Genomic DNA, 26,465 nt, shown 5'->3' on the forward strand with positions numbered 1-26,465 from the left:
ATGATGGGGGAGTTGGAGCTTTCCATCATGGCGGCTTCCATTTCGGGCTACACCTTCAGCGCTGTGTGTTTCCACAGCGCCAACAGCAACGCCGACCACGTAGGTGTTGGGCCCCCCACCACTCCCCGCAACCCGCCGCGGCTGCTAGGGCTTCCGGCCTCGGTCTCAGGCCGACGCCTGTGGAGAAGCCGGGATCCTTTGCCCCTCGCCCCCTATGCTGGCCGAGGGAACTGATGACCCGGGAGGCTCCCGCCGCCGGCGAACTCTTGCTGCCCGGGTCTCCTTCGCCCCCCGCCCCGAGATGGGCGTCCCTTCACTTGGTGCCTTCCACTGGCATCGCCGTCCCAGGACAGCCGTCTCCGGGTGGGGAGGGCTTTCCCGGCCGGCCACCGACAGTGGCAGGAGTCGCTTAGTCCTGGAAACCCAGCGCCTGCCCCTCCCCGAGTCAGGCTTCGAGACTAATGAGGGGTGTCCGGGGTCGGGAAGGAACCGAGAGAGCCCCGCTTTAGTCTAGGAGCGGAAACTCCCAGCCGCGCCCTCCGGTCTGACAGGTTGTTGTGGGGAGCGACGAGGGTAACCGTGGCTGTCACTGGTCTTAACTTGTTAGATGCGAGCGTGTGTTTTCTTCGCCTCGATGAAAAATGCAGATGTCACCAGGAGTGTTCGGCGTAGGGTCTACTTTGGCCTTGCCGTTGCATGTTTAGATCCCTGGCGAATGTTCTAAGACCCGGGAACTAGTCTCAGTGAAAATAGGGAAGTGACAGGCCTTTATGTACGAGTGATCGGAAGTGCATTTTTAATGTCCCTGGCTTCTGGATGGAAATTCTTTTATGACATTAGATAATTTTTGTCTTTACGTATTTGCCCACCAAGTTGAGAGATTGTGTTAAAATGATTTGAGTAGTGAATTATTTAAGTTCACTAAGTAAATGTAATGGGAGGGAGGGTGTTGTCATTACAAAGCAAAACTGCAGAACCCTGCAGAAGAGGGAACTGGGTTTGGTTTGATGTCTGCGATCCTAGCTTCCATCAGTAAAACTGATTTCGTAGAGAGGTGATTTTATTAGTAAATTGGATGGGATTAAGTGTTGTACTGTTCATTGCTTCAGTTCAGTGGTAGAGATCAACTATAGAAATATACACAACATGGGTTTTTCCAGAGGCAGCTCCTGTCTCTAGACACTAAGGCCCTTGCTACTGCAGCCAGCTCTTTAATAATGTAATGCAGTTCCTTGTACAGGTAGTTTGTGATCCTGCTCGTGTCCCATGGAAGTGTTAAATATGGTTTCAGTCCTGTTTCTTAACCTCTCTAGTTCTTGGAGTGCCTAGTAATATCACAGTTTATGTATAAAGCAAAATTACTGTAAGCAACCTGTTGAAAAGCGGATAGTTTTAGTTTTTTTTTTACAGTCTACAGTGAGATGGCCATGTTACCTAGATTGTTCCTAACTTGATTCAAGAGATAGCTCTTTAGTATCTGCACTATGCTAGGCATGGTGCCAGACTTCATAGAAATTTTCACCAATGGCAATAATTTGCAACGTGTATCTTATACTCTACAAGGATACCATTTATATTAACCTTGCCACAGTTACATATGTAGAATACTTTAAAGTAATTTCAATTTGACATATTTTAAAGTTGAAGAACCAAGAATTTGTTTTTGTAGTATATTGTTTTGTCCTGGCAAATTAGTTTAAAGCCACTCATTATTCTGTAGCGCTGGAGTTAGCAAACTTTTTCTGTGAAGGGCCAGACAGTAATTATTTTAGGCTTCCTGAGCCTTGTGGCCTCTGTAGCAACTACTCAGCCCTGCGGTTGGTAGGGAGAAAGGAGCCATAGACAGTAAATAAATTAGAATGACTGCTTCCAATAAAGCTTTACTTGTGGACATAAAGCTGAATTTTATATAATTTTTCACACATCATGAAATATTGCTCCCATTCTCTCTTTCATTTCAGCAATTTAAAAGTGTAGAAACTTATTCTAAGTTTGTAGGCCATACAGTAACTGCCATTAGGCTGGATTTAGCCCACACACTATAGTTTGCCTACTATTATAAAGTAACAGTGGTTCAGATAATCCAGACCAATAGATAAATAAGCATCCGTGTTATACTTGGCTTTAGAATGTTTTGATGTCACTGTCGACTTTTTCAAACTAAGGCCTGCCAGATAATATACAGGGCACCCAGTTAAATCTGAAATTTAAATAAACAGTAAATAATTTTTTAGTATAAGTATATCCCATTTCTTATGTTAAAATTATCCATCATTTATCTGAAATTCAAATTTAACTGGGTATCCTGCATTTTTATTTGCTAAATTTGGCAACCTTGGGCTATAGAACACTAGGAATCTGTAGATATTAAAGTCTAAAGTTGTGTAGGAATCTTCAGTTGTATTTTCCACTTTAATTGAAGAGAAAATTTTCTAATCAGTTACAAAGGCACAGCTTGTGTTTTGTAGTAAGAACTCATAATGAAAGACTTTCAGAGGATAAAACAAGCTTCTTTAGCCCATGCTTTCCAGACTAGCAGTCATGGATTCTCTGGTACACGTATATATATATATATATATATATATATTTTTTTTTTTTTTTTTGGACTGTGTTTTCGTTGCTGCACAGGCTTCTCTGCAGTTGTGGTGAGCGAGGGCTGCTCTCTAGTCGAGGTGCACAGGCTTCTCATTGCAGTGGCTTCTCTCGTTGCAGAGCACGGGCTCTAGGTGATTGGGCCTCAGTAGTTGTGACCCATGGTCTCAGGAGTTGCAGCTCCCAGGCTCTGGAGCACGGGCTCAGTGGTTATGGCGCACAGGCTTACTTGCTCCGCGGTACATGGGATCTTTCTAGACTAGGGATTGAATCCATATCTCCTGCATTGGCAGGCGGATTCTTTACCACTGAGCCACCAGCGAAGCCTGATTTGGGATTTTTATGACATTCCACTCCTCTAAGTCGATATTTTGTATTGAGTTATGTGTGTATTCAGCTATGCTGAAAAGCCTCTATCTCTCCATCCTCACCCCCACAGATTCCAACTGGGACTTTTTAAACTAGGAAATTTATTCGAAGAGTTAACCTACAATAGAAAGGACATTGTTTCACCAAATGTATTCAGCCACTCTTTGCTGAGCAGCTCTCTTGTGCTTGGCACTGAGCGAGGTGCTGAAGTACACAGTGAACAGAGAATCCCGGCTCGACCGGAGCTCATATTTTAGTCGGAGCAGCATTCGTTAGTACGTGTAAATATGAAACACGAGAAACCCATGAGAAGAGAAAGGATGCAGGGTAAGGGGAGCACCGTGTGGCAGACTTGATTCTGTCCCACTCTCCAGGGAAGACCTCTCTGATAAGGTGCCGTTTGAGTGAAGAGCCAAATGGAGGGAAGGAGTAAGCCGTGTTGGATGCCTAGGGAGGGGAAGTCTGGGACAGCCTGTTAGTTCACCACCTGCAGGGATGGTATTTGACATTTAGAGTGAACATGCTCCAGCGGTGCTTGTGCTGAACTCTGTAGCAAATGCTCAAGCAGTAGGTTATGTGCTGAGTAATCCAGAATCGTTGATGACAGTGTATGTTCTCAAAGGAGGAAATCAATTTATCTCAGCATTTATTAAGGAAAAACTTTGACCTAGTGAAAAACTTGTTTGCTGGAATCCTAATTTCTCCTGCCAGCCCATACAGGAGCAGTTAGTTGTGCATTGTATTAACTTCTTTCTTTACCCTATTGTCATTAGCAGAGTTTTTAAAACAATGAAATAAATTACGTGCTGTTTCAAGAAAGCAGTCTAGAATATTTCTGCTTCCTGAGCTTTTTTGATGTTGCTTGTTACACTTTGTGGGATTTGGGTGATGAATTCACTCTACTTATTTTCACTTCAGAAAAACAGGGTTTTAGGGGAAGGGATTAAAATAATATTTCATCTTGTCATGGAATCCTTTATTCAGACGATTCAGTTAATAGCTGTGTCACAAAGTACTTTAGTCGTATACCTGTTGGTTTGTGGAATGGTAGTTTACGTGGCAAGTTTATTTGGATTATTGTTAAAATTTTTATAAAACTGTAATGTCCTCAATTCCTCTTAATTCCAGTAAAAATCATTTTTATTTTTAGCTGCAACTCTCTTCCCCCATTGCTTTCAGGAAGGATTTTTGCTGGGAGAGGTAAGGCAAGAGGAAACTTTCAGCATCAGTGACTCCCAAATCAGCAGCACAGAGTTTCTGCAAGTAATCGGTAAGTGAGCTTGTCACGGGCCTGAGAAATACTCTTCTTGTATACATGCTCCCTCTTTTGTTCTTTGGCCTTTGACTGATTATAACCTAACAATAGACTTAAAGAGTACATAGAAAGCCACTCAGATCCCAATGCCAATTATTTTCACTAGGAATGATATGAAATGTCTTTGTAAGTCAGCGTAAACCCACAGTGCAAGTCTGTAAGTTCAGATATTTTGTGAAGCTGTCCCTGTCCCAAGTGGTCTGACCTGTGAATGGCAGTGTGGAATTGCACACATGTCTCTTCACAGCCATGGTGAACCCCGAGTGTGTGCTTTGGGCTGTGCCCATGGTCAGCATCGCCTCATACTATAATGAAAGCATGTGCTGTGCTGGTCCTCCCTAGAGGGATCCGGCAAAGATGTTTACACTTGTTTACAGAAGATATTTGTCAGACCTGCACAGCTTTCTGAGGAGTAAGCCAAACAGCCGATTTGGGGGCGCTTACTGGGGAAAATGAAGGTGTTTTATAGGTGCACGGCTCTCTGGCTCGGTCTCCTTTTGATAAATAAGGATCATACTGATTTTCAACTGCAGCTGGTGCGCATCACCAAACAGCGTATCTTGATACTGAAAACAGAGCAAGGGCTGTTTCATGCATTTATGCAGCTAACCATCATTGAAAAACGTGCCAGAGATGTATGCTGGGCAGTGAGAGGGATGTCCAGTGCCCCTCTGCCTCCCAGGACTGTGAGAAGAGGAAGACAAGTTTACAGAAATACCAGAGCACGCAGGCTGAGTGCTGTCAGAAAGGAACAAAAACAATCTCATGAGTTGGGGAAAAAGAAAAACTGCTCTTGGGTTAAATCAGCAACGACACCGTGAGGGAGGTGAACTTAGGGCCAGTGAGTGGTTTGTTCAGGGCGTCCTGGGGCAGGGAGTGCATGAAACGTGCAGGGAGCCTGGCCTGTTTCTGGGTATCTAGAATACAGACTGTGTGAGCGTGAGCGGTTTGTGGTTTAAAATACTGCTGGAAGGTTAGGTTATGCTGAGGCCAAAGCATTGATTTCGGCCTGTTCTTGTTGCCGTTAGTACCTGGGCTGGGGCCAGGGTGAGGACTGAGGTGGTGAGGGTTGGGGAAGACAAGAGACAGCTGTCTCCTAAAGAACCAAAACTATGAAACCCACTCCCCACAATACTGACTTGGTAAATAAATACTTGATATTTGACATGCTGTGGTGTAGCTGCTCTTTCACGGAGGTTTGATTTCTGTGTTTTGTCTTGCTTAACTCTTTAAAACTCCTAAAATACAGAACTTGGTTTCATTGGCCATCTGTGCAATTATTCATTGTTTGCACTTGGGTTTTCAAAACTAATGTGGTGTGTGAGGGTTTGCCAGGAAGACCTGACGGCACACCATGCAAGAAAGAGCACTAGCCTGGCGTGCTCACAAAAGTAGCATTTCTGGTGAGTGTTCTGGCTGTTTATCTTAGAGGAAACAGAATAGTAAAGTAATTTAAATTCTCTAGCATCATGTACTCTTATCTTTGATTCATAAATACCAGTTCCCATGGTATTGCAGATACGGAGACGTGCCAACAGATAGAGAGCCCCAGGTAATACAGGGCCATGACGACGGCCCTCTTTTGCTGTACAATGTTTAATTTATTAGCTACATTCAATTTATTGTTGAAACAATCATGGGTCTCATAAACAGTATTTGCTAGTATTAAATGTATGTTATCATTGTAGTCTTCTCTGTTTTTTTGGTGGTATTTTTCATTTAAAAGTAAATACATAACAATATTAGAAAATGTAAACCGGGACCCTAAAAACCTGGATTAAAGGGCCAAGCATTAGATAACAAATGCACCAGGAGAAGTATTCCGTACCACTAGCACAAAGAAATTTTCTGGATAGTTTAACCTCCAGCATATTTTAAAATAATAAATTGACCCAATTTCGTATCTGTTGAAAATGCCTGAATCCATGCATGGACACCTTTCCCTGACACTGAACAATAAGGAGGACTTGATATGAAATGGCACGCTGTGAGGGAGCACCCGTCTTGAACACATTCATTTTTAAAGCGGTGCTCACACACTTGACGCAGAAGGCAATGGCACCCCACTCCAGTACTCTTGCCTGGAAAATCCTATGGACGGAGGAGCCTGGTGGGCTGTAGTCCATGGGGTCGCTAAGAGTCAGACAGGACTGAGCGACTTCACTTTCACTTTTCACTCTCCCGAATTGGAGAAGGAAATGGCAGCCCACTCCAGTGTTCTTGCCTGGAGAATCCCAGGGACCGGGGAGCCTGGTGAGCTGCCATCTATGGGGTCGCACAGAGTCGGACACGACTGAGGCAGCTTAGCAGTAGCAGCAGCAGCAGCCACCAGGCGGATGAGCTCTGGAGGCTTCCAGAACTCTGGAATCCCAGGCCAGACTGCCCTGGCTCCCCTGCTTCCAGAAGTCTGCCTCGCAGCTGTCACGGGCGCCAGCGTCCTGCCAGTCTGCAGCGTAATCGTGTTTGAAAGCATCACCCTGTTTTCTCCACAGAGTGCTTAGTTAGGCATTGCAGAATCTTGTAGGAGAAAGCTTTGACCCTGTAGAAAATACAGTGTGGTGTCTAGAGCATATCTTCACGATCCTTCTCATCCAGGTTGTAAATCATGAAGGAAGTCTGCTGGGCTGGATTGATGACAGGAGTGTGTATTCAGAGTTCAGAATTTACTCTAGGGATTTTCTTAAACAAAATATTCTTTCCTTTAAAGTAGAAGATGAGGACTTTTTTTTCCCTTCCCCTGAACTCTAGTTAACATTTTTACTACAGATGTTCTGCAGTGTAATTACTTTATTGACAGTATCTCTGAAATAACTTCTGATGGTATACTGTATCATTTTGGTGATAAAAAGAGAGGATTTCTAGATGAGGTTTTCCTATTTGCATCACTGTGTCGACAGTTGTACTCGGCAAATAATCTTCTTCCCCATGGAAGCACTGGCATTTCTGTGAGTTTTGGCAGCACTCACATTGGTACAAAAGCTAATGGGCATAGCCCAGTGTCCTTCAGGCTTGTGGTTTCATTCTAATTGAGTTAAAGTTGCAGCCTGGAACTCTGTGGCTGTGGCTTTATAAGCAGCAGGTGATGAGTCGCTGGCCAGGAGAATGTTGTTAATAGACCTGAGTGGTTAATTAGTCCCATGGTCTTGTATGTCAGCTTAGACCCTACACCCCTTGATGAACTTGAAGAAATGGTTCGCTACAGTAATCACAGCAATCTTTTCAGAAGTTGTTTGCCTCTGCCTTATAAATGGCTATTTCCCTTGTGCTGAAAAGCTTTGAAAGGGCTAATAAACTTCCAGAGTTTTCACCCTTCCCCTTCAAAACACCTGGCCCAGTTCTCCTGCACTGTTAGTGAGTTAACTGATGGCAGAATCGTTAAGGCCCTCCTTTCCTCAAGCTATCCTCACAGCTTTTATCCACCTCGATTAAATGCTTCCAGTCAGTGGTTCCTTTTTCCTCTTGGAAAAATGTAAGATTGACCAAGAGCACACAATACCTGTGTGATCTGAATGAAAGCTTTCAGGTGTGTGCTTATCGCACGCCGACAGATGGACCCAGAACTGTCATTTGCCATTTTACTTTGTCCTGAGAGGGTGTCCCTGACTTTAAGTGTTAAGGAGACACTGCCTTCACCAGTGTACACACTCTTTGGGAGAGGAAAACTCTTTTTATTGTCTGAGATTTTGGTTTAAAGTTTTTTTTTAATCCTGAGCTACTTTATAGTTGTCTGTATCTTATGTGATTAACTGAGATGTATTTCCTCTTTCTGATTACAGAAATCCATAACCATCAGCCGTGTTCAAAACTTTTTAGGTAAGCCACATCCTTCTTTGTAGCTTTTCGTCCTTACTAAAAGATTGATTGATTGAAAACTAATGAACTCAGACTTGTATCTGACTATGGCTTATAGTGTTTTAAGTATAACTGAGGGGGTCCAAGTTCACTGATTTACTGAGTGTCAGATGCGTGTGTGTAGCACTGTGTTAAGTTAGGGAAAGGAGAATGGCGGGCAGATAAACCTTGGCCTCAGTGGTTTGAAATGGAAGCCTTCCTGCCAGCCTTCCTAGCATGGGCTCGACAACCATACAGAAAGCAGTTCATCAAGGGTCACATAGAGATAAAAGCATATTGTAAGAGGCATAAAAGTGTTCCATGTACAACTTTAAAATGTAAGGAAAGGGAACATAAAGCTTACTTTTTAGGGTTTAAGTTAATATATACCAGTTGCATGTTATGACCAGCTAAAGGACAGAAAGAAAGAAACAGGAGGAGAGACATTCAAAGGGAGACAGTGACAGAGACGCCCATGGAGGCAAAGGTGAGGCAGAAAGTGAGCAGCACGCCACCTCCACTGGCCTTCTGCTCCCCAAACTGCAGGCCAGGCCTCTGCCTCCTTCTGGAGCCCCCAACCCTCCCACCTGTTGACACATATGATGACCTTCACTCTTGTGTTTCTTAAACCTCCCCGAGGCCCTGTTCTTCTACTTTGTGAAAAGCCAGGCCAGTCCTTTCCTTGCACTACTGCCCATTCCAGTTCAATTCAGCGTTCTGGGCCAGCACTTCCTGCCTTGATGCTGCCAGCCCCTTGTGCCTGGTTGTTCCTGCCGTGTGTTCACGTCAGCTTTCACCCTGACTCCACTCCCATCCTCAGCTGACCTAAACCCCCAGCAGCCCTGCACCCAGGAACCCCTGGAGACTTCCACTGTGTTCACCACCCATCTTATCCCCACCCGTCCCACACACACTTACCCCTTATTTCAGAGGATTGTTACCTGTGAACAAAGCCCCACAATAGCTGAGACCCTCACTGTTAGACTTAGATGTAACTGAAGAGGAGCAGGAAGCAAACAAGGAATCAGCAGTTCATCTGAAAAGAAGCTCAGAGCAGTGAGATCAATTGCTGATGATTCAGCAGTCAATGAGTGATTCAGGCCCTGGTTCCCTCACAGCCACGGTCTGGATCGGAAAGGGTCCTGCTGTTTGGCCCTGACCGTCTAAGACTTTGCTAGGTGTGCCCTGCCTTGTCTTTCTGAGGAGCTCCTTAAACCACTGTTAGTAAAGTAATACCCAGAACATAGACCCATAGACTCATAACTGAAGCCATAGACTCATCATTCTTAGGACAAAAAGAAACCATGGAAACCATATGTCTGCTCCAAACTGTTTATTTTGCAACAAAAAAAAAGAAGAAGAAGAAGTGGAGGCCAGCAAGGTTCAAGTGACTTGCCCACGATCATACAGAGAGGAGCAGTGCAGAGCTGGAGCCGGTATCTCCTGACTTGCAGTTCAGTGTTTTTGCTGTAACTTGAATTCCTTCCTGCCTGTAAGGCCTGGGCTTGTGGTGGTGGGAGGAGGGGTGTGGCATTCCTGAAACCAGGACCAGTGATAGAAAAGGTCACACATCATTATGCCCGAAATGCTCTTCACAGGGTCCTGGTCAGATGGGTCTCTTTTAAAGGTGAGTGCCTTCAGTTTGAAGCTGGCCAGACCTACATCCAAATTCCAGCTCTTCCATCCACCAGTTCTATAATTTGGGCCAAGTCACTTAACCTCAGTACCTTTATTTACAAAAACGGAGGGAAAAAAGTGTTGACTTGTTGGGCTGAACTAGTACTTACCTCCCAGCAGTGAGACAGAAATGAAATGAATTAACATGAGGAAGCATGCAGCTGAGTGTCTTATTAAGGATTCAGCAAATATTCACTTCCCTTCTTCATTTCTCAGAATATGCGCTTCTCTGTTCTTTTTTCCCCCATAGATAATTGACACTTAGAGACAAGGAAAAGATGTCACGGTCATTTGAAACCACACATTTTGTAATTACTTGGTATCAGCATTTCCACTTATGGAAGTAATACCTTTTGAATGTAGCAGTCTCTTGAGTAATCTTTGATGCAAAAGATACCTCATATCAGCAAAACAGTTAGATTGTTTTTTCTTTATATACTTATTGTGTGTGTGCTCAGTCATTCAGTCGTGTCCGACTCTTTGCAACTCCATGGACTGTAGCCCGCCAGGCTTCTCTGTCCATGGGATTCTCCAGGCAAGAATACTGGAGTGAGTTTCTATTTCCTCCTGCAGGGGATCTTCCTGACCAAGGGATCGAACCTGTGTCTCTTGCACCTTCTGCATAGACAGGCGGGTTCTTTGCCACTGTGCCATTATATACTTATTGCAGATAAGCAGTTGTAGCTTTATTGCCAACTTTTAGGATTAGGTGACAGACACAAGTTGCTAAGCATATTTTTGTCAAAATACTGTATAATTTTAATAAAATATTTTTCCTCTTAAACAGTTTTTATGACTATGCAAGCAAAGTTAATGAAGAGAGCTTGGACAGGATTCTTAAAGATCGGAGAAAGGTATGTTCTGTTTGTCACCCAGTCTGATTTGGAAATCAGTCTTTACCACCCAAACTTAAAACCAGAAAGGAATGTAAAATGAAACAGTGAGATTTGTTATTAATACGTAAGAATTCTGTTAAGTAGATTTTAAAGGTAAACTGTAGATATGATACAATGTTTACAGTACGTAAAACAAAATTTAGATATTTAGAGTATGATTCCATTATGTAAAAGTCAGAAGGAGAAAAAAGAACATGAACTATAATCCAGAAAGTTGACAGTAGTTGCTTTTGGGTGGTTCTAATTTTCCTATTTGGTAATTTAAAAAATAATTTTGCCAACGTTTACTACACATGCATTAATTTTATAATGAGGGAAAATACCCCTAAAAAATGTAGATTACAGTCAAACATCTTTTGATGTGTTGCTCTTTCAGGTTCTGTTCACATTGAACATAGATGTTTTCCCCAAAGGTCATATATTTATTGTTTCTGTAAACATATGCATATGATGCTCTGCTTGTGTATATATGTGGTAAACAAGTCTGAATAGAATTGAAAATGAGCCAAGGTTTTATTGCTGCAGTCTGGGTGATGGTCTCATTCATAATTTACTCTGTTGTACCATGTGTGGGGTTTACTTTTTTACCTTGGTATATTGATTCCTAAAAAATAGATGAGTCACTAAAACATCACGTGAGGAGGAAAAGTAGCAATGAAAGTGAAAGCTTGTTAAAGAGAAAACAAAATGCCATTCTTTTAGAAGCATGTATTATAAAAAAGCCTTTAAAAGATTACCTGCGCATAAAATAATCAGTGTGGGACATCTCAGGTGTTCGAAGAAGGGCCTCAGAAGCAGCTAGAGTAGATGGGCAGCCTTTCCAGTGTAGGGCCCTCTCAGAACCACTGTCTGGTGCACAGGCAGAAAGAGAAGCAGGTAAGGTGAAAGGAAACATAGAAAGTGTGGGGAAGGTCTGGGGAAAGGACAGTGTTTTGTGGGTGATGACAGGCTCAGGAAGGGCATGGTGTCGGCAGAGAGTCTTAACACGGTCACCTGCCCGGGTTTGGGGAAGTGGATGAGCACAGCCCAGGGGTCCCAGTCCCACTCCCCCATTCTCAGTGATTTCCCTGAAGCGCACATTCTGGCATCTGGAGCATCTTCATTCTCCAGCCACCACCTTACCTCTTCATTCCATTTATTTTCACATTCTAAAAAACGAAGCTTTATATACTCTCTAAAACTAACATTTATTTCATGAAGATTCTTACTGAAGCACTTGTCTAGAACAGTCTCTATATATTAAATTACCAGGACATTTTTTTTTCAATAGAGGAAAAATATTTGAAGTGGAAAAAAGAAAGAAAGCATATGAACAGGAAATTACAAAAGAAAAAAGAAATCTACCAACGGTCAAGAAGTAAATGGAAAAAATGTTCATTCTCATCAGGAAATGCAAATTGGAACACATAATACTGTTGTTGTTTTTATTGTTGTCCATCCAATTGGCAAAAGTATAAAAGGATTGCTAATACCCAGTGTTGGCAATGTTGTGGGAAGTGGGGAAGCTGTAGCTGGTGGGAATGTAAGTTGGTATAGACATTTAGGGAGAGAGTTTTGCAATAACAATTTTAAATATAGAGTTTGATCTCGAGGAATCTGGCCCAAGAAAACAGACAAATAGGCACAAAGGTGTGAAAACTTGTGTTATTGAACACTTTGGCTCTGTGCCAGACCATATACTAAGCACTTTCCAGGTACTGACACATTTAATCCTTGCACCCACCCCATAAGGCTGTTATCATCACCCCCATTTTACAGTTGAGACAACTAAGGATAAATATCTTGGTTAAGGTTATAAGCCCAAATCTTGGTGCCAAGATTTAAACCCAGCAGTCTGGCCTTTTAATGCAGCGTACAAAGATGTTTCTTGCATCCTTGCTTAATAATGAGAATTTTGAAAGCAATCTAAATGTCCACCAGTGAGGAATGGTTAAGTAAATTATGTTGGTGCCTCCATACTATGGAATATGACAGTTTGTGCATGCTCAGTAACGTCCGACTCTTGACCACCCCATGGACTATAGCCTGCCAGGTTCTTCTCTCCATGGAATTTGCCAGGCAAGAATATTGGAGTGGGTTGCCATTTCCTCCTCCAGGGCATCTTCCTGATCCAGGGATTGAACCCATGTCTCTTGTGTCTCCTGCATTGACAGGTGGATTCCTTACTACTGCACCACTGGGGAAGCACATGGGATATGAAGCAGCCGTTAAAAAGATAAGGGAGGTTCTCATGAATGGCTTAGAAAGTTCTTGAAGTTAAGTGAAATAATTTGAGCCTGCTTTTTATGAAAACAAGAGTCTGAGTGTATAAAGAGATCCAGAAGAAAGCCAACCACCTCTAGAAGTGGTTACTCTGAGTAAAGGGAGCAGAGATGTTGCTGAGGAGGGGAACCTTTATATAATAAGGTTTTTTACATTATATTTTATATTGAAATTAATTGGAAAAAAGAAATGAACTCTACCATGTAGCATTTTCAGTAGTAAATAGAGACACTTTTCTAATTAATTTGGGGAGTTTAAATTGGATTTGCTAATTTACTATGATATTTTGTATTTCAATTATGTATTAAAATATAGTCATATCGTATTTTAAAAAATAATAAAATCAGATTTGGTCTTTTGAGACACAGAAGACCAATATAGATTGTTAACTGGAGTTATCTTTGCTTTTCCTGGGGCCCAGATTCTCAAAACCTGATCTTCAGTTTTGATTTTCTAAAGCTTTGTGCTAAAACTAACGATTATATTTTCTTTTGCAATTAAAAGACAGGAATTTGTTTCTTCAATTTACTTGGAAATTAGGTTTTATTTTCCATGCAATTTGTTAAAGGCAGGGACTGTATTTTATGTTCATTGTATTTCCTATGACACCTTATACATAATATAAACTCTTTGAGGTTTTTTTTCAAGAATCCAAATTTCTAGCCCCCAAACAAAAGATGATACTTAATATTTAGACTGAAAAGCTGTATAGTTGACTCTAGTATGGGGATTTTTCCCCAGAAATGGAACAAAGTTACATCTTCACCTCAAAGGGGTTATAATAGTACCTACAAAGTTAAATTTAAAATGTTCGGCTTAAAAATACATATGTACTTTAAACAGTATGTGATATAAAAAATTATTTTTAATTAACATAAACTCTTCAAGAAAGTGCTAATGGAATCGTTTCAAAAATTGATTCTCTGCTAGGCAGGCTTCAAAACGAATGTTTAATTGAAAAGCCCTGGGGGTTCCTTGACAGAGAGTTCTGACAAAATGTGGTCCACTGGAGAAGGGAAAGGCAAACCACTTCAGTATTCTTGCCTTGAGAACCCCATGAAAAGTATGAAAAGGTAAAGAGATAGGACACTGAAAGATGAACTCCCCAGCTCGGTAGGTGCCCAATATGCTACTGGAGATCAGTGGAGAACTAACTCCAAAGAGTGAAGAGACAGAGGCAAAGCAAAAACAATGCCCAGTTGTGGATGTGACTGGTGATCAAAGTAAACTCCGAAGCTCTAAAGAACAATATTGCATAGGAACCTGGAATGTTATGTCCATAAATCAAGGCAAATTGGAAGTGGTCAGGAGATGGCAAACATCAACATTTAAGAAATCAGTGAACTAAAATGGATTGGAATGGGTGGATTTAACTCAGATAACCATTATATCTACTATTGTGGGCAAGACTCCTTTAGAAGAAATGAAGTAGCCATCATAGTCAACAAAAGAGTCCAAAATGTAATACTTGGATGTAGTCCCAAAAATGACAGAATGATCTCTGTTCATTTCCAAGGCAAACCATTCTATATCACAGTAATCCAAGTCTATGCCAAAGAAGCTGAAGTTGAGCAGTTCTATGATGGCCTATAAGACCTTCTAGAACTAACACCAAAAAAAGATATCCTTTTCATTATAGGGGACTGGGATCCAAAAGTAGGAAGTCAAGAGATACCTGGAGTAACAGGCAAGCTTGGCCTTGGAGTACAGAATGAAGCAGGGCAAAGGCTAATAGAGTTTTACCAAGAGAACACACTGGTCATAGCAAACACCCTCTTCCAACAACACAAGAAATGACTCTACACATGGACATCACCAGACAGTCAACACCGAAATCAGATTGATTATATTCTTTGCACCCAAAGATGGAGAAGCTCTATACAGTCAGCAAAAACAAGACCAGGAATGGACTGTGGCTCAGATCATGAACTCCTTATTGCCAAATTCAGACTTAAATTGAAGAAAGTAGGGAAAACCACTAGACCATTCAGGTATGACCTAAATCAAATCCCTTACGACTATACAGTGGAAGTGACAAATAGATTCAAAGGATTAGATCTGATAGAGTGCCTGAAGAACTATGGACAGAGGTTCGTGACATTGTACAGGAGGCAGAGATCAAGACCATCCCCAAGAAAAAGAAATGCAAAAAGGCAAAATGGTTGTCTGAGGTCTTACAAATAGCTGAGAAAAGAAGGGAAGCTAAAGGTAAAGGAGAAAAGAAAAGATACACCTATTTGAATGCAGAGTTCAAAAGAATAGCAAGGAGAAATAAGAAAGCCTTCCAAAAAGATAGAGGAAAACAACAGAATGGGAAAAACTAGAGATCTCTTCAAGAAAATTAGAGATACCAAGGGAACAATTCATACAAAGATAGACACAATAAAGGACAGAAACAGTATGGACCTAACAGAAGCAAAAGATATTAAGAAAGTAGCAAGAATACACAGAACTATACAAAAAAAGATCTTCATGACCCAGATAACCACAATGGTGTGATCACTCACCTAGACCAGGCATCCTGGAGTCCGAAGTCAAGTGGGCCTTAGGAAGCGTCACTACAAACAAAGCTAGTGGAGGTGATGGAATTCCAGTTGAGCTATTTCAAATCCTAAAAGATGATGCTGTGAAAGTGCTGCACTGAGTATGCCAGCAAATATGGAAAACTCAGCAATGGCCACAAGACTGGAAAAGATCAGTTTTCATTCCAACCCCAAAGAAAGGCAATGCCAAAGAATGTTCAAACCACCGCACAATTGCACTCATTTCATATGCTAGCAAAGTAATACTCAAGATTCTCCAAGCTAGGCTTCAACAGTACGTAAGCCAAGAACTTCCAGATGTTCAAGCTGGATTTAGAAAAGGCAGAGGAACGAGAGATCAAATTGCCAACATCCTTTGGATCATCGAAAAAGCAAGAGAATTCCAGAAAAACATCTACTTCCCCTTTATTGACTACACCAAAGCCTTTGACTGTGTGGATCACAACAAACTGTAAAAAATTCTCCGAGATGGGAAAAACAGACCACCTTACTTGCTTCCTGAGAAATCTGTATGAAGATCAAGAAGCAGCAGTTAGAACTTGACATGGAACAACAGACAGGTTCCAAATTGGGAAAGGAGTATGTCAAGGCTGCATATTGTCACCCTGCTTATTTAACTTATATGCAGAGTACGTCATGTGAAATGCTGGCCTGGATGAAGCACAAGCTGGAATCAAGACTGCCGGGAGAAATCTCAATAACCTCACATATGCAGATAATACCACCCTATGGCAGAAAGTGAAGAGAAACTAAAGAGCCTCGTGATGAAAGTGAAAGTATAGTAAAAAAAAACTGGCCTAAAACTCAACATTCAAAAAACTAAGGTCATGGCATCTGGTCCTATCCCTTTATGGCAAATAGATGGGGAAACAGTGACAGACTATATTTTCTTGAGCTCCAAAATCACTGCAGATGGTGACTGCTGTCATGAAATTAAAAGATGCTTGCTCCTTGGAAGAACCTTGACAGCATATTAAAAGCAGAGACATCACTTTGGCAACAAAGGTCCATCTAGTCAAAGCTGTGGTTTTTCCCCTAGTAATATATGGATGTGAGAGCTGGACCATAAAGCAAGCTGAGCACCAAAGAATTGGTGCTTTTGAACTGTGGTGTTAGAGAAGACTCTTGAGAATCCCCTGGACTGCAAGGAGATCAAACCAGTCAATCCTAAAGGAAATCAGTCCTGAATATTCTTTGGAAGGACTGATGCTGAAGCTAAATAAAGCTCCAGTGCTTTGGCCACCTGATGCGAAAAACTCACTTATTGGAAAAGACCCTAATGCTAGGAAAGATTGGAGACAGGAGAAGGGAATGACAGAGGAGGTGATATTTTTATAGCATCACCGACTCGATGGGCATGAGTTTAAGCCAGCTCTGGGAGTTGGTGATAGACAGGGAACCCTGGCGTGCTGCAGTCCATGGGGTTGCAAAGAGTTGGACATGACTGAGCGACTAAACTGAACTGAGAGTTCCCTGGTGGTCCAGTGGCTGGGACTCTGTGCTCTCACTGCCAAGGGCCCTGAGGGCTGCCGGAGTTCAGTCCCTGGTGCAGGAACTAAAATCCTGGAAGTGGAGCAGGGGAGCTCCCCCACTGAAAAATAAAAAGAAAAATCCTACAAAGGAAAGTTCAGTGATTTGAACTCATAAAATAAGTATGTAGTAATTTTTAAAGTTTCTTGAGTCCTAAAATAATCCATTAGAATACACAACCTAATAAAGATTTTTGTCACAGTACCCATTAATATATAGAAAAATGTTTACTAAAAACATGTGGCTCTCAAATATAGGAACTCCACAACGTTGCTAAAGTAAAAAAAAAAAAAAGAAAAGTTGGATTTAAGATAGAGGCCAGTGTTTTTTCATATGAGAAATTCCCCTGTAGGTGCAACCTGGTTGCCTGCTCAATTACTGCCCTGGCAGAAGCCATATTATGTTTACAAAGTTTTGACCACCCTCAGGTTTTGGGCTCAGGCCAAAAAAAGCAAGTGAGAGGAGGATTTCTGCCTTCCTGAAAGCATCTGCTCTGAAACAGATAATGGTAAACATAACTGCCATCTTAATATTATCATAAGGCCAAAAAGAACACAAGTTAAAGATGACAGACGTGCTCGGTATTGGGGATAATTGCTTTGGCTCCAGAAAATGTAAGTGAATGTCTAGCGTGGAGAGTAGAGAGGAGAGTCTTTGTGAAATATTGTCTGAAGCTTCAGCAGAGATAAGGTTTTAGGGAAAGACATTCATAGTTTTTCATCATGACCCAAAAATAGCTGTCAAAAATGTGCTCTTCTGCATCAGTAACCTCGGTTCTCGATAGCCTTGCAACCAGCTTATTAGCTCTCAAAGGTACAATTGTACCTGTCACCAGTGTGAATTATTTTGGCATCTTATCTCTCGTTGATCAGAATGAAGAGGGTTATCTTTTTAGCAAATATCAAATGAATAAATCGATATCCACAATAAATTTACAAGGCTTCCTGCTTCTCAGAAAGTACAAATGGAATCAAACAAGTAGAGTCAGTGTAAATGAAAAGTGTTAGTATCCATCCAGTCACTACTTGCTTGATTTTTTAATCAGCAAGTATTTCATGAGAACGGCCGTGTGCTCACCACTGCTTGGGCCTCTGCAGGAATGCAGAGGGTGTGAGATGTAACCCAGTCCTGCAGAGGAGCTAATCCCAAGTTAAATTCAGAGTGCCGAGACTCAGAGTAAAATATGCCATGCTCTTTGATACTAGTAGCTCTAGCCGGTTGATAATTTTTTTTACTTTTTGTTTTTTATTTTTTTAAAAGAAAACTACTTTTCACTCTAAGATTTATATTGACAGAAGTGTTTGGGTTTTCTTTATATTTAAAGTATATCAGAATTAATTGCTTCAATATAATTAGAATTATGCTTTATTTTCAGTAGTACTTCTTAAGAGCAGGCAGTGTTACTTTGCTCCCTGTAGTGCCTTGCATGTGATATGAACTCTGTGCAGAAAACATTACTCACCTCTCAGGGTTGTTGTAATAATTAGTGAAAATAATTGTAACAGTAAAGGTTGATTGACTTCCTTCCTTTGTGAAAGTTTCCAAAACATAATCTAAATTTACCATTAATTTTAATATGACACTAACAACTTTAAATTACTTTCATTTCTTAAAACAGGATTTTCACTCAAAGAGTTTGTTTTAAAGAAAGAAGCTATGGAAGATTGTTCTTCCTATAAAGAGTTAAAGTGTCTCCACAACAGAGGTTTTCAAACTTCAGTTATACATAAGAAAAAACTTGAGAATTTATCTCAGATTCAGATTTCTGACTGTACCCTTAGAAGCTCCAATTCTGCAGGTTTGGATTGGGCCCAGCAAGCTCCCAGGTGTCTCTTAGGCCTTCCATCTTCCATACATCCAGCAGATCACATTGTGAAAATGTTCTTCCAAAGAGCCTGTCAGTTTAAATCACATACCAATTTAAGTTCTGGTATAGTCAGCACTGACAAATCTAACCTTTTAAAATTGTTGTATTAAAGTATAATTAACATGTAGTAAATCGCATATATTTAAAGCATATACTTTGATAAGTTTTGATATGTGTATACATGCATGAAACCACCATCAGAATAAGATACTGAACATATCTGTCCATGCCAAAGTCTCCTCATGGTCTTTTCTGATCCCTCCTTCTCACCTCTGCCTCAGTCATCCACTCATCTGCTTTATGTCATTTTCGTTTCCTAGAATTTTACATGCCATCGAATCGTAGATTGAGAATTCCCTGGCAGTCCAGTGATTAGGACTTGGTGCTTTTACCGCTGTGGCCCAGGTTCGGTCCTGGTTGGGGGACTAAGATCCTACAAGCCGTGCGGTGTGCTCCACCCCCGCCCCCCCCCCCCCGCCCCCGCAAAAAAAAGAATCCTGTAGCCTATGGTATTATGATGATGATAATTTTTGTTGTTATTGTTCTGGCTCCTCTCACCCAGCGAATCGTTTGGGATTCATGTGTGTTGTGTATACGGGTGTTTCTTCCTTTGTGTCACTGAGTAGAAGTCCAGTGTGTGCCTACACCACGTTTTTATTTATCCACTCGCCTGTTGGTGGGGCAGTTGCTACTGCATGTAAATTTGGTATGAGTGTTTGTGTGGATGCATTCAGAATGAAATTTGTGGGATTTCATGCAGCTTTTAACACTTCTTTCTTCCGCGTCTGTTGCAGAAAGTGATCGGGTGGTACCGATTCCGGCGAAACACACAGCAGCAGATGTCGTACAGAGAGCAGGTGATCCACAAGCAGCTCACCCGCATCCTCGGGGTGCCCGACCTCGTCTTCCTCCTCTTCAGCTTCATCTCCACCGCCAACAATTCCACTCATGCTTTAGAATATGTTCTCTTTAGACCAAATCGAAGGTAAAGCAAGCATTCCCACCAGCCACACATAAATAGGAAAGATGTTGATACAAGTACTTGAGATTTGTGGCTTTGAAAATAAGCATTTTATAGCATCTTTAAAGAAGAAGAGTGTTTATAACTGTCCTGTAGCTGGTTTTCTTTGTGATAGAGAAGGTATTTTCCTGTCAGTTAATTATATAAATTAAAATAGTTTTTGAGTCAAGAAGCATTAGCAAGACATTCATTATGCATCAGTTCTTACAAGAATAAACAGCTGGAAATCATCATTTGCTTCTGCGTAATCCATTATATACAAATACAGTTCTGTTGTGCTGTAAGTCTGATTATAATTTTGAAACATAGATTTCAAGGACAAAATTGTAAAATTGATCCACCTACTGGCTAATGCGGGTTTTGCATTAGGAACTTGTTAAAGCAAAAAGAAAGATCATATGATCATGGTATGTCAGTAAACAACAGAAAGGGTTCATACAGAAGTTCATTTATAGTAGAATAAATTAAGTCAACATCAGTGAAAAATAATTATTAGTTGTTAAATAGCCACTCCTAAGATTTCATCAATTAATCAGTAGGTTTTTGAGCACCTAAAACCACCTCAGCACTCTTGTCAGTTGCTGTGGAAATGCAGAAGACCCAACTTCTGCCTTCAGGAGTTTACAATTGAATTCTACTTTAAGGGAAGTGAAAAATTTTCTAATTAACACAACCCTGGGTTGTCTGTGGAAGCGGAGTCTCTGTGAGACCTTCTGTTAGTTCCCAATGCAGAGACTTCGAGCTCCTGTTGGCAAGACCCATTCTTTAAGTAGAGGAGTGCTTTCAACACGATCTCTGTCTCTCTGTCAATCCCCCACAGGTATAATCAAAGGATATCCCTTGCTATTCCCAATCTAGGCAATACTAGCCAGCAAGAGTATAAAGTGTCTTCAGTGCCAAATACTTCTCAGAGTTATGCCAAAGTTATTAAAGAACATGGGTAAGTTGAAAGGTAGAATGAATGTTTTTCCTTTCTTTTGCTAACTGTGCTTCTGGAGAAATGTGACGTCATTTGATATGATTAACACTGAAAAATCCAGTAAGGCAATTCTCTTTCTCTAGACTACCACTACTGTATATCAAAATCAGAACGCTTATTGAAAAGAAAATTTACTTTTATCAATATTTTTTTAATCACTTGCCACAATTTTTTTTCTTTTTTTGCAACTGATGCAAAAATGTGAGTAGATTATGTGTATATCTGAGGTTCTGAAAGCTAACTGTGTTCTCTGAAAAATGTATAGGGTGAGGGAAAAAATAACTACTATTTTTCAGTGGTCTTGGCAACAGGGGTTCTCTCTTCTTTCTCTCCTGTAACTCTAGGAACATGGGCATTGTTGCTGAAACATTGTTACCCTGGGGTTGCAGCATTTAAGTAATTAATAGATTAAGGTAGAAATGACGGGAAAGTGCCTTCCAGTTCACTGTAGTTCTAATCACTTTGTGAATCTTGTTTCTGTCTGTCTTCTAGTACTGACTTTTTTGACAAGGACGGAGTAATGAAAGACATCAGGGCGATTTATCAGGTTTATAATGCGCTTCAGGAAAAAGTGCAGGTAACTGATTCACTTACTAGTTTTCAGTATTTATATTGCCCAAGTGCTTTTTAAATTCTACTTTAATTTTTAATAATCTCCCAACCAACGAATGAATTGTGGTCCAAAAATCAGTCCCCAAATGATATCAGATGTGTGGAGTAGTTACTCATGCCAGTCTACGAAAGCCTGTCTCACTCACTCTGTGCCTGCCATGGAGACTCTGAAGTACAGTTTTAATATCACTCTTTTAAATACTTGTGACCTCCTAATAACAGCGTTTTCCCTAGAGAAATGTATTCCCAGTTTAAGGAAGGATCGCTAAGAACGCAGCTGTCATGTCACTTGGCCTCTTAAGTAGAGACCACACCCAGAGGCACCCGTGTTAACTCAGGACAGCTTGGCCTCCTGATTTGAGTTCACTCCTCTGCCCACAGCCGCCTCCACTGAGTGGGAGGGTGCAGTGGGGCCTGTTCATTCCTAGGCATTCATGCAACAAATAGCTATGGAAACATCTCCTGCAAGCCAGATCCTGAGCTAGGTGCTAGCAGTACTTTCCCACGTTCTTGTCATCAGCCCCAGAGTGTTCTTAGGGGTAATTCGCTCTGAAACCCTAAGAACAAAAGTGCCTTGGAGGACAGGAAGAAGAGGGGTCGGGCTAAAGAGGCTGTCCCAGGCCTGGAGGAAGGGCCCAGGGAATGAAAGAGCACAGGCAGCTACTGAGAAAGAGGAGAGCAGTCTGCGTTCAGCCTGGGGCAAAGGGGAAGGCAGGCAGTGGGCAGATCCCAGTGTGAGGCTCCATATCAGGGTCACAGTCCCCAGAGCAGCACAGGGAACTTAATCCAGCCTCACTCACTGGTGACTGGCCCACTTTCCAGCGATTTCTGGTATTTCTGCTATGGAAGGAACGTGCAGTGAAAAGCAACTTTTTGTCCTGAATTCACGACCATGTTTTTTGCAGACTGTCGGTGCCGTCTCACAGACTTCAAAGTAGCATGTAGTAGACACTTCATTGCCTGTTGGTTAAGGCCCGCCCTGCAAACACCGAATCGCATCCATGCCCTGATGTGAATGGTTAAAGTACATTGACTAGGGAAAGTTGAAAAAGAAAATAAGTTTCAAAGTCGTTTTTCAACTTTTCCTAGTTGTGGTTTTTATTAAATAAATCTGTGTGTGATCTGAGGCTTAATTGTTGGTTATAAATAAAAGTTGAAGGCATCTCAGTCCTTTCTTTTGTTCATCCTCCTATGCTAAACTGTGCTGTGCTAAGTCGCTTCAGTTGTATCCGACTCTTTGTAACCCTGTGGACTAGAGCCCACCAGGCTCCTCTGTCCATAGGATTCTCCCGGCAGGAATACTGCTGTGGGTTGCCGTGCCCTCCTCCAGGGGATCTTTCCAACCAGAGATTGAACCCGAGTCTCAGGTCTTCTGCATTGGCAGACGGGTCCTTTACCAGTAACAGCACCCGGGAAACCCTATGCTAGACTGATACCAAAAATTCCCTTTTCATATAAATAAAGATGAATAAGCAAGGGAAAGATTCCTATTCAAGAATGTATAAGCTAAGTAGCATAATCGTCTTAACATAACTAAGAAAGCAGTTCAGTGAATAACGGCAATACTGGTCTCTTGGGCCTTCATGATTTTGTTCTATACCTCAGGGAAATGTCTGCTTTTTAACGTAATAAAGTATACAGATTTTTCCTAGGGTCATAATCGATGCTGTCTTTATGAAATGCCTCATGCGTGGGTTTGAAACTAATTGTTCTTGTTGTCATTTTTCCCTCAGGCAGTGTGTGCAGACGTGGAAAAGAGTGAGCGAGTTGTTGAATCTTGTCAGGCAGAAGTGAACAAATTAAGAAGACAGATCACTCAGAGGAAGAATGAAAAGGAACAAGAAAGACGTGAGCTTCCTATTCATTTTACCCCTGAGTATCAGGGAAATATCTGGTTTTAAACTTCAAATTATATGATAAATTACATCCATTCTTCTACACTCATCAGGCCCCAAGTTACGCTGCTTTGGACAGGGCATTCCCTTGTCTTAGGCTTTTCCAGAAGTGCAGTACTGTTTTTCATGGTGTCCTTCTCAAGTCTGATACTGGAAGAAAAAAGACCAAAGGTAGAAAGGCTGAAGCAAGTTAGAGTAATTCCCAAGAAGTGATATGATCTGTGTACAGTAGATGTGATGTTTCTTACCAAGTTAACCCTGGCATGCCTAGGACATAGGAGCTGTGTCCTGTGTTTACTGGAGCCTCATAAAAGAGCTCCCTAAAATTCTGTTAACATCATATTTGATGCACAGGGCAGGGTCTTGGCAAAGACTTTAAATGTCTAGTTTTTGATAGCAGTGGATGGCCAGATACCATTACGCTAAGGACCCAGCTGGTTAAATGAGAATTAGGCCCAAGAATCTATTAACTCCAGCATGGTAACAGACATATGTGCTATAGTACCACCAGATTTTTTAAAATAGTATTTTTATTGAAATACAATTGATTTACAATGTCATGTTAGTTTCAGTACAGCATGGTAATTCAGATGTGTGTGTGTATATATATATTATTTTTCAGATTCTTTTCCATTATAGGTTATTACAAGATGTTGAATATAGCTCACTGCGCCATCCAGTAGGACTTGTGGTTTATTGGTCTTATGTACAGTAGTGTGTATCTGTTAATCTCAGACTCCTGATTTATCCTCCCCACCATCCCTTTGGTAACCATATTTGTTTTCTATGACTGTGAGCCTGTTTCTGTTTTGTAAGTAAGGTCATTTGTACCGTTTTCTTTGTTTGTTTGTTTTATTCCATGTGTAAGTAATATCAGTGGTATTTATCTCTGTCTGACTTCACTTGGTATGACAATCTGTAGATCCATCCATGTTGCTGGAAATGGCATTATTTCATTCTTTTTTATGAAATGCACTAGATTTAACTAGTGGTTAAGACTTTGGCTCTTCCCCTTGCAGGGGGCACAGATTCCATCCCTGGTTGGGGAACTAAGGGCCTGCCTGCTGCACAGTGTAGCCAAATAAATAAGATAAAATACATGGACACACAAAGACACACACAAAGCTGGATGATAGAGCTGGAATTTGGAGGAGTTGGGGTGCCTGACACCTAAGGTGTGTGTCTTTTAACCCAAATCTTATGCTTTCATCAAAATTTTAACAGTTTTATCTGGGTGATAGAATTGTGGGTGATTTTCATTTTTTTCTTTTCTAAACTTTGTACAAATCATTTTTGTAATATTTTTAAATGTACTTAAAAACAATTTAAATGCCATAGACTCATAGATGTGTGGCTGTTTCAGTTTTACCACCATAAAAATGCAGTAAAGTTATGGCCTAGTACCTAACACAGGACTTTGAAGTCCCTATTTTTTTAATTTAGTTAAAAAAATATTTTTACAATGTCGTATTGTTTTCTGAACTTTTTTTTTCTTCACATTTGTTTCTTTGGTTGGGCCATGTCTTTGTTGTGGCGTGCAGGAGCTGCAGTCTTCAGTGTGACATGCAGACTCTTAGTTGCAGCATGTGGGATCTAGTTCCCGGACCAGGGATTGGACTCCGGCCCCCAGCGTTGGGAGCGCAGCTTCTTGGCCACTAGACCGCCAGGGAAGTCCCAGGGCTTTGAACTTTTAAGGAGAAAGAGATGTTTAAGAATATTGTGACAAGTAGTTGTTGAGGTTTTTTTTTTTTTTGATGTGAGGTCTATTAAGAAAAAACTCACATTCAGATGACCGCCAAGGGTGGGAACAACTATCAATTTTATCCTCTGTCCCCATGGTCTCCAAGCACAGTGAGCAGCAGGTGAGGGTCGTGGTACTGGATCTGGAGGTGAGAGACCTGTGTTTGGGTATCAGAGCCCCCACTTCTTGCTGTCCTCTTGGTGAAGTCACCTGATCTTTCTGACCTCTGGTCCTTTGCCTGCATAACAGACGGTAATATTAATGATGACGGTAGTACTTGAGAGAACTGTTCTGAGGCTTTTGAAAATGATGAAATACTGTGCAAATGTACAGTAATTCACACTAATAATAAATTGCACTGCTTTGCTGCTGTTTTCAGAACAATCAGGTCGACCGTTGAATCTGTTGACATGCAAAGCTGTGATAATACGGGCGTCTTACAGTTTCCTTCCTCTCTCCACCCAGGACTGCAGCAGGCAATGGTAAGCCGGCAGATGCCATCCGAGAATGTGGACCCCCCCTTCAGCCCTCGGCTGCCCTATCCAGGGTTCACAGCGGAAGGTCGAAGTACTCTTGGAGACACAGAGGCCTCAGACCCGCCTCCGCCTTATTCTGATCTTCACCCAAATAATCAAGAAAGTACTCTGAGCCATTCCCGCGTGGAAAGCAGCGTCTTTATGCCTCGACCTCAAGCTGTGGGCTCCTCCAGTTATGCCTCCACCAGTGCTGGACTGAAGTATCCTGGAAGTGGAGCAGATGCCCCTCCTTCCCACAGAGCAGCTGGAGACAGTGCTGAGGAATCAGACGACAGTGATTATGAAAATTTGATTGACCCTACAGAGCCCCCTAATAGCGAATACTCACGTTCAAGGGATTCTCGACCCATGACACACCCTGATGGGGGCTCCAGGAACACTCAGACCTCCCAGATTTAACTGAACGCAAGAAACTCTCCACTTAGCACTGTTTTTCTTAATCGCTCATTGAGAGAGTTTTTGAGGACTTCCTCTGGCAGGGAGAACTGCTTTCTCAGGCCCCTGGACTCCCCAAGACAAGAGTTTTTGGGCCCAGACCTTGGAGGAGCCTCGCATGCAGGGGTCCTCACCTGCGGACGCAGTGTGCAGGGCTCACAACAGAGTCATTAAGATAATCAAATTGTCCGAATTCTGGTGCGATTCATGGATGTACTGGTAAATTTAGGCAAAGATAAACTTATCAACGTAGTTTCTGTTCTTTACAATAATTTGGAAATTAGAGACTAAGCACAATTAGTCTATAAATGTCCTATAAATCAAAACCTTACCTCTTGCACTATCATGCCTTGAAATTTACTTT

The 26,465-nt window shown here is 41.6% G+C and overlaps 1 protein-coding gene across 1 annotated transcript; it reads left to right on the top strand.

The window, feature by feature from the left end:
• ABRAXAS2 (abraxas 2, BRISC complex subunit) lies at nucleotides 1-26,465 on the top strand. Its single transcript, XM_052660916.1, has 9 exons — nucleotides 1-99; nucleotides 4,141-4,231; nucleotides 8,053-8,089; nucleotides 10,572-10,638; nucleotides 19,677-19,867; nucleotides 20,724-20,843; nucleotides 21,375-21,459; nucleotides 23,228-23,342; nucleotides 25,596-26,465. Exons 1-9 carry the CDS (start codon nucleotides 1-3, stop codon nucleotides 26,063-26,065), a joined length of 1,275 nt encoding a protein of 424 aa, XP_052516876.1. The 3' UTR covers nucleotides 26,066-26,465.

The sequence above is a fragment of the Budorcas taxicolor genome, chromosome 23 (genome assembly GCF_023091745.1).
Source record: "Budorcas taxicolor isolate Tak-1 chromosome 23, Takin1.1, whole genome shotgun sequence".
Classification (NCBI taxonomy): Eukaryota; Metazoa; Chordata; class Mammalia; order Artiodactyla; family Bovidae; genus Budorcas; species Budorcas taxicolor.

Bases quoted from the DNA above. Each gene is read 5' to 3' on its own strand.
- ABRAXAS2 (XM_052660916.1), top strand. From the start codon at position 1: ATGATGGGGGAGTTGGAGCTTTCCATCATGGCGGCTTCCATTTCGGGC. The intron at 100-4,140 runs GTAGGTGTTGGG...CATTGCTTTCAG, and splicing joins CCAACAGCAACGCCGACCAC to GAAGGATTTTTGCTGGGAGA. The intron at 4,232-8,052 runs GTAAGTGAGCTT...TTCTGATTACAG, and splicing joins AGAGTTTCTGCAAGTAATCG to AAATCCATAACCATCAGCCG.